Source organism: Sylvia atricapilla, chromosome 7 (genome assembly GCF_009819655.1).
Source record: "Sylvia atricapilla isolate bSylAtr1 chromosome 7, bSylAtr1.pri, whole genome shotgun sequence".
NCBI classification, from domain to species: domain Eukaryota; kingdom Metazoa; phylum Chordata; class Aves; order Passeriformes; family Sylviidae; genus Sylvia; species Sylvia atricapilla.
The window spans coordinates 26,949,253-26,957,947 of NC_089146.1; the positions used below are offsets into that span (position 1 = coordinate 26,949,253).

Sequence of the window (8,695 nt, forward strand, 5' to 3'; positions counted from 1 at the left end):
ACACCATAAAGCAGAGGTGTCCAGCTTTCCAAACCCTAACCAGCTGTACACTAAAATCTTTGCACTGCCAAGAACCACAAGTCACACACTGCAGATCGGAGAGCTGAACAGAGCCCAAGAAAACTTTACAGGCAGATGATGGCAAGTTACTCAGAAGTACCACTGGGACACTGGGCTGGAATTCTCACACAGCCTGCTCTCAGACCCTCTGCCACCAAACTTAGCCTCCCTCTATTTGAAGTAATTAGCATCTGAGGTTCTGAGCCAGCCCAACGCTGGTCATGAAACAAAATCATGACTTGAACAGCTCACAGTCCACATGTGGTTCTGGCATTAAAAGCTGATTCCCTTGGGCAATGACTTTCAGGTTTTTGTGATTTTTGACATTCTGTTTTCTAAAAGAATTACTTTATTTCCTCACATTTATGAGCATTCAGATCTACTGTACACAGCTTGTTTCCTCCACATTCCTCTTGCTGCAGTTTCTGGAACCACCTTTCATTGCTTCCATTTCTGTCCCTGTTGAAACTGTTTCAACCAGCCATGGTCAACCACACCCCATACGACTGCAGACCATTGGATATGCACTGCATCAAGCCATCTTGCTGAAGCAGTGGTTTGTAATATGGTTGCTGGTTGATTGTTTGTCTGAAAATCCCTATCCACAAGAGACACTGAAATAGTGCTAAGAGGCAGGCTAGTTCCAGAAACGTTAGGATGTTTGTGCTGCAGACTTCTGGACAGTGTAGTTCTGACAGATGTGATTCCTGACCAAAGGAGCAACGCCAGCAGCAGCTTGCAGTGCAAGGACAGCACCTTTACCAGTCTCAGAGACTGAAGGTGGAGTGGTATTGAGACACCCAACTAATAAGCCCTGTCCCATCAGATGAGTAATCCTCCTGAGATCCAGTAAAGACCTCTAATGAAGGAAGTGCTGTAGGATCAGCAAACTAATACTGTGTTCAATTTGGCTCCAGTTTCCCAAGGAATGTGGGAAGGCAGGGGGAAGAGATCAGGAAAGACAAGTGTAATGAGTCAGTCTTTGGAAACCAAGCTACAGATTTGACTCTAGTTACCTCATTTACAGGCTGGTTCTAGAGTTGTGGCCAGAGAGCACTCATGGTTTCAAACTGGAGCAGACAAACTTGGGACTCTGCCACTGCTGAATGTCCCCAAGTCAACTTAACAGCTAAGCTCACTCCGTTATTCTCCCTTGCAAATACTTCCCTTGACCCTTGGTGAAAACACTGGTCTCTGGTTTCCAGCTCCAGAGTCCTCTCAGCCTCCATCCTTGGAGAAGTCCAGGTCAAAGACCTCTCCTTCCTCAACACTACTGACCATCCCTCTGGGTCTACCCTGCAAGAAGCAAGGCTCAAGAGAAGCCATTATGCTCCACAAGCCACTGGAGCCCTCTCCCACCTGTACACACACAAAGCCACTGGACAGTCCTCCTTCCTAGCCCTCACAAAGTCTTTTTAGATCTCACATGAAACTCTCCACTGATTCCTCTTCTATATTTGCTATGCACCTTGGCCTTCAGTTGGCTACCCAGTACTTCTGGCTTTCCATAGCCCACAGGTCAGGTCTGACAGAACTTTCTTCCATGCAATTCTGCATATGGACACTCCTGAGTTGGTCCACTCACCACCACTGAGCCAGCACGTGTGGAGAATGTGTTTCAGGGCAGGAAGCAGAGCCACTTCAGAGTGACAAAAGGTCAGTAACTGAGTGGTGAGGAGCTAAAGCTGAGACAGAACATTTGAACAGCAAGTAGCAAGAATTACCCAGCAAGCAGAAAACCCCAAACCATTTACTCACAATTTGGGAAAGTAACCACACTGGATATTAACTGCTTTGTTGGTGCTGGAGCAGCCACTGTGTCTTTGTATCTACCTTACTACAAGCCAGCCATGACTGACACACAGGCCGGGCAGAGGGACATTCATTAATGAAGTTACCATTTGCTAAAACAAGCCATCACAACACTCACAAAGGGAAGTTTTATGTAACAGTGCTTGGCCAATCCATGATAAACAGAGAGAGGTTAAGGTGCAAGAGGCGTCTCTTTGCTTACAGCCAGCACAAGCTGATAAGGGTACGGAATGGTGTTAAATTGCTTCACGAAGTGGCTGTGGCATTGTAGCTGTACACAATGCTTTGGAGTCAGCCAGTTCTTCTCCCATGCAACAAGCACTGGTTTCAGAAATTTCAGCTGCCTCGAGGTCCCCTTCACACACCCTCAAGCTCATAGAACATAACTCTACTAAGGGGAATGATTTCCTAACAAAGCCTTTGAATCCTCATTCCTTTTTAACCCATGTCAATGTTCTCACCAATAGCCCACTAACAGAACTAGACATGCCAGCTTCCCAGCTCAGCCCCTCTGCACAGCTCCTGCCAGCCTCATCCCTGATTTGCTCCTCCAGGCATACCTGGCTTCATGCTCTTCAGAGTGTATTCTGCAGATACATCCCACCCTGAGGATGAAACAGATAATATCCAAGAAACGCCAATGAAGCAAGAAGCAGTGTCAAGATGTTGCAGTAGATGACTCCTTGCAATGGTAAGCAGGACAAAGCCTAACACAACATGGTCTGTCTAAAAGGCAGTAACAGTCTTACTCTGCAAAGGAAAACAGGACTGCTCCAGTCAAATAGTTTTTTTAAAAACTCATGGTATTACATTAAGAGTTGTCTAGCTTTTTCCCTGCCAAGGTAAAAAAAGTAGGCACTGCTTCATATATGCTAAAATATTTGGCTGTCAACAGATTTTCATTTAAAAAAAATCTTTTATTCCAATACAGGAAAGAATTGTGTTTCATCGGAAGATTCATCTCAATCTCACAATTGACAAATCCCATTATAACCTCCTGGGATCTGTTGTGTTTAGATGAATAAACTGAGATGAGGCAGTCACATATCCCAAGCATCTTTTGATCCTGAGAGACAGAACAGTACCAGCTTACATGACAGGAAATACCTGGCTCCTTGGGTAGACCTGCAGTATTCACTGATCTTTCTGGGGGGTTCTATGGATCTACCAGCTACCAACACAGATCCAGCAGCCAGCTGCACCTGAAGGCTGAGTCCAAGGGAGGTCAGGGCTCCGATTTCTACCAGCATTAAGAGAACCTGTCCAAGTGAGCATCCTACTCAGTGCATGAAGCTTGAAGAGCTGGGGCAGTATTCTAAAGCATGAGAGGATCTCAGTAAGAGGGCAGACAGCCTTCTTGTTTACAGCCTGGTAGAAACTGAGCAGAAATATGTTTTAGCATCATCTGTGCATGAAGAGGGTCTGATCCTCTCAAGATCCATGCACAGGAGGTGGCTGCAAAGTGACAACCAAACACCAACCACAGATGTTCTGCACAAATGCTGCCGGGGGTGGGGGGGAGAGAAAAGAACGCAGAGAAATAAAGTGTTTGTTTATCCAGTATGAACTAGTCTGTGAGGTCATCTATAGAGGACCTTGCTGCACTGAACCCTGGCAACTCATCAAGTTAGGCACTGAGCAGAGCCACACCAGCCCCTGTGGGAGATGTCACTGCACTCTGCCCAAATCTCAGAGCAGCCCTTGGATATCTGCTAAATCATTCCCCAGCTATGCCCTCCAGCAGTGCCGGAGGACTTGCAGTGGTGAAGCCCTCCCCAGCCCAAGCTGGCCCATCTGCTTCATCAATCTGGCCTTATGAGATGAAGGCAGGAGGCTGCAGCTTAAGGTGAGATCAAGCCAGTACTTTGCCACAGGGCACTGTGCATGCTGTAACACTGCCTTTAGTCACAGTTAAATCAGTGGTACTTCATTATTTTAAAATAGTTGATAATCTGGTATCTAAATGCAGAAAATTAAATATTCCTTTTTTCTCCCACCCCCCTCCTTAGTTCTATCCCTCTTTCCCCATCCCACTGCCCTCCCGGTAAGGCAAAGCATGGATTAAATCTCATGAACTGCTCCCAGGAAATACCCTCTCCTTCAGTATACTGCAGACCCTACCTTGGTTGAGGTAGGTCAGAGTTTCCTCGTGCAGTTTCACGGCGGGGGAGGTGGCTGTGCAGAGGACTACTGAAAGGGTGGCAGTTTGGCATCGTTCTCGGGAGACAGCTGCGGCTCTTCCTGCTTGAAGATCGGCAGCGCAAGGACATCTCTGCAAGTGCAAGTTACACACTGTCAGCTGCAAAGAGTTTATGGACTACCCTAACCTCGATCTGCGTTTGGTTCTCATGATCTGAGATAACGGGGGTGGTCTCTGGAGAAACGCCGGGTTAAAATTCCTCAAAGAGGAACAATTTGGCCTGTTTAATGTAACCAGGCAACTTCTGCGCCCAGGATATCAGCGCTGCACACGAAAAAACATAGCAATGGCTAAACAGAGTACGTCTGAGAATTAACCTAAGTTTTTAAGAATAAGTAGATTACTTCTCAGTTAAGCAGTCTTCTGCTGAGGAAAAAAATCACAAATAAGATCCTTCATCCTTGTGAATGTATTTGATTAAGAGTTCTCAGATGAAAGCCTTTCAGAAAAAAAAAAAAAAAAAAAGGCAAGAAAGGGCATTTTGACAGCTGAACGTAAGATTAGTAAAATGTCTTCAAGTAGCAGCCATGGGTGAGAAGCAGACACAGCTCTGGTGTACAAAGGAGATATTCAGGTAATGATGGCATGAACAGCTGGATTAATTGATTCAGAATATCTCCCTGCATTCTGATAAACTTGGTCCCAAGGAATCACACAGCTTAAGCCAGCACAGGGCTACCTTCATAAATGTGCACACAGGTGCATGAGAGCAGCTTCACTAGGACCTGCACACAGCCCCAGCTCCCACTTCACAAAATACTGATAGTGACCTGCCTGTTGATTTAGTCCCAGGCTGATCCCGACCCACACTAATCCCCAAGCAGAACTGGTATGAGCAAGGCTTAGAGCTCAACAAATGATCAGTTGATTCGCACAAAATGAGATGTCAGGAATAAGCATCCTTATCTTAGCCTGTCTGATACTGAAGAACCATATTACCCTTTCCTGTGCCACTAACGCTGTTGATCATTGTGTCCACCTACTTACACCATTAATGCCCTTTCAAATTAGGAAGATTATACTGAACATGGTGACAATTCAGAATGAGTGATTCTTTTTCTCCTCTATTTCTTCCAGATGTGTGAAGACTCGAGATTCTCTTTACACAGGCTGCCGTTCTGCTCCTTTAGACAACCTCATACACAAAATGCTCCAAGAAAAACCATCCAGCATGTGCAGGCATGCACCTGAAAGGGCATTAAGAATTTTTTCCTTGCCTGTTCAGTTAATGATCCACTCATAGCACTCCCAACCTTGAAGGCTACCCAGGTCACCAGTGAAACAGTGCAGCAGTTTAGAGTAAACTGCTCAAGTACCTGGTTCAAACACAGGTACTCCTGTTTACAGGTAAACAATGACAGCGAATTGTGCCATTTCAGATGCAGACAGGAGAAAAGAAACACCCATCTCTGTTTCCATTCTCTCTTCCAACCCCACGCCCTCAATATTATCAGCCACTCGAAGGCATCTAGCCCCATTTGCTTCCTGACATTACTGACATAATCACAGCTCTTGCCTAACTGCTGCCACAGAGAGGTTTTTTTTTTTTCCTTAGTGATGATTTACTACAGTAACGAAGTGACAGAAATGCCTGCAGTAGATTTCTGAAATAGACAGCATTGCTCCACACATGCAGGATCTGATACTGCTCTGGAGTCATCTCACTCAGCCCAGATGCCAACATTTGCTCCTAACCCACTCATCTGCACAATGCTCTCAGAATGCCTGTGGCTTTATAAATGTGAACAGGTCAAAAACTCCAGCGCCCAAAAACTTCTGCACTTCGGCAGAAACAGTGCATAATATCTGGGCTGGGTTTAACAGTCAGAGGTGAGGATTTTGTACATTTGTACCTGAAACAGCTGAGAAATTTAGGCAAGGCAAAGTCAAATTTAAATACCATATTTCACATCAGGTTCTTTGCACCCCTACACCTGCCAGCACAGCTGTCTGATGGCTGAATTCTGCAAGCATGGAAGAATCCATGACTCGGTTTCTGGAAAGCTTCACCATATTAAAGCTCCAACGAAGCCACACAAGTTAATGACATTTTTACTTCTCGAGCATTTGAACTAATGGCCGGTGGTATAATTGCTTTGGGTCAAGACCTTCTTAAACATTCGACCTTTTTATAAGAGTTTGTAACTTAGAACGAGGTCAAAGAATTTTTAAGTTATAAGTATGTAAGCCATCACAACACTTATACAACTCTTAACTCAAGAGTTGCAAATCAAGTTTAGGGAAAAACAGGCTCTTACAACATTTTTACCCTTAAAAAAACCTGAACTCCTTAAAACACTTCCGATTTTCACCCTTATGCTAAAGATTTACAGTTCAGATCTTAAATAATAGTTTGCATACCTGGGAGGGAAGTTTTTTGAGAGTTCACTAAGCTGACAAAACAGAGACTAAAACACATACTGGGTTTTCACAAAAATGAAAATTTTCAAGAATTTTTCTGTAGTATCATCTTGCTCTAGCTACAAATATGGATTTAAAAATTTTAATTTTTTTTTAATTTACATGGATTTTTCAAATACACAGAAAGCTGTTGATCCCTACAAAGTATCACTTATACAAACTTTTCTTACAGCAACTTCAAATATTGTACTATTTCAGTTTCTTGTGCACTCACTACAAGGGGGTATGGAAAGCCTTCAAAAAGGCATTGCTCAGCAGAAAAATGCCCCAGTTAGAAATTCGTGTCTTGGCACATTCTCATGGAAAGTGAATTGTCCAGAATCAGCCATCTCTACATAAAAAAACAAGGGTTTTGTTCAACCAACCTTCCCTGAAACACCTGAGGGCATTGTTGCCATAAAAGTGGTTGTAAGGATTTTAAACCCAGATCAAACCCAAAATGCTCACAGAGGCAGACACTAAAGCTAAAGTTTGTTCCTAAAACACCAATAGGTCACCTCCATACCAGCAGCCTTCCTGACAAAACAGGTATCCTTTTTCCCCCAGGTAGCATCAAGCCAGCAAAAACAAGCTAATGTGTTTTCTGGCCCATTAAACGGAATTTAAATTGTGAAGTGAAGCCTGACCCAGACCTGACGATCTTGTAGCACTCCTGCTACAAATCCACAGAGTTAAGGAAGCAGCCTGGCCACCGTAAACACTCTCTAATGGAGAATATGCACAAGCACCAAAGCTGATGCTCCTCTGCTAGTACCATTTTCACTGCCCTAAACTAATCAGATTTGCAAGCGCAAAGCAAGAGAGAACAAGACTTTTTGCCACATACATGTTATGAAACTGAGTTATTGACACAGAGAGAGGAGAGGAAGAATCTTGTACAAAGAAACTGAAAGGCTGCCAGAAGGCAAGAATCTCCCAATATTGTATCATTCGATAATGGGAAATTATTATTTAGTCCAAAGTAAAATTCCCTTGCAAATACAGTGACAGGCAGCAGGAATAGTCAAGATAGCGTGTCTCCTTGAAAGGGAAGCATTATCTGCGCTCGAAGTGCTTCCCCAGACAAACTAAATGTTCTCTCAAGAGTGGTTATTTGGGGGTACATTTGAAAGTCAGGGTTCTTGGGCCCCAGCCAGGTTCTCCACTGCTACAATTCAGCAAAATCCCACTCCGGCAATCGACACCAGCTGACGGCTGAGCTTTACATCTTCAGAAAGCAAGTAACTCACAAGCACCCAGCAAAAAGGAACTCCCAAAGTTGCCTGCTTTGACATCGTTTGGAAGCAGGAAACACGGATTTGTGCTACACATGTCACAGACTATTGTTTAGCAGCCCTTGTACTTAAATTAGGCACATTTAATTAAACGCAACTGTGCGGAGACAGGAAAAAACTAGTTTAGACAAGTTCAGAAAGTGAAATTCTGCGCTTTTCACACATCGTCCCAAAAAGCAGAGAAAGAAAGCCCATCCCCAGAAAACTGGGTTCCTTTTCAATTTGCCAACAGGCGCTTTCCGCAGGCTTCTGACAGCGCTCTGCCGCACCTCCTCCCCTGGAGCTGCGCTACCCCAGCCCGGAGAGGGGACCCGGCACAAGCCACAGAGCAACGCCGCAAAGAGCTGTCTAACCAGACGCTAAACAAAATAAAGAAGGAAAAAGAGCGGAAAAAAAGGAAAAGGGCGTCTCAGAGGGAGCGGAGCTCAGCCCCGGCGGCGCGGCGCGGCACCGCCAGCGCGGCCGGGGAACCGGCGGGACGGGGACACACCCGACCGAACATCCACCTCGTGCCAGGGCTGCCGCCGCCCGGGACTCACCGCAGATAGCTGCCGGTCGAGTGCTGGTTGTAATGCTCCGGCTGCGTGTGCCAAAACAGCATCTTGGGGGCGGCCGGCGACGGTCCCTGCTCTGCGGAGCGGCGGCGCGCTGCCCACCCCACGGGCACCCGACACGGCTGCCGCCGGCTGCAGGCGAGGCCCCGCCGCCTCCCGGCGCTTTTATGGCTCAGCCCCGGCGGACGCGGGTTGGCCGGGCCGGGGCGCCGCAGCCGGGCCAGCCCTCCCCCGGCCCGCCCCAGCGCCGGCCGGCCCCCGGCGGGCACGGGCATCGCAGCCCCGGGGCGGAGCGCCGGCCCCGAGGGCTGGGCCTGGCGGGGAGCCGGGCGGGAGGCTGCGGGGTGTGGGGGCTGTGGGTGTGAGGCTGTGGG

At 46.5% G+C, this 8,695-nt stretch overlaps 1 protein-coding gene across 1 annotated transcript in view; it reads right to left on the minus strand.

Moving 5' to 3' along the window:
- The window catches only part of TFCP2L1 (transcription factor CP2 like 1), a 34,991-nt gene extending 26,523 nt beyond the window's left edge, over positions 1-8,468 (minus strand). Inside the window, 3 exon segments of the mRNA XM_066323058.1 lie at positions 3,994-4,062; positions 4,065-4,144; positions 8,307-8,468. Of these exon segments, the coding sequence (XP_066179155.1) occupies positions 3,994-4,062; positions 4,065-4,144; positions 8,307-8,368 (211 nt within the window). The 5' untranslated portion in view covers positions 8,369-8,468.
- Positions 8,469-8,695: the final 227 nt, after the last annotated feature.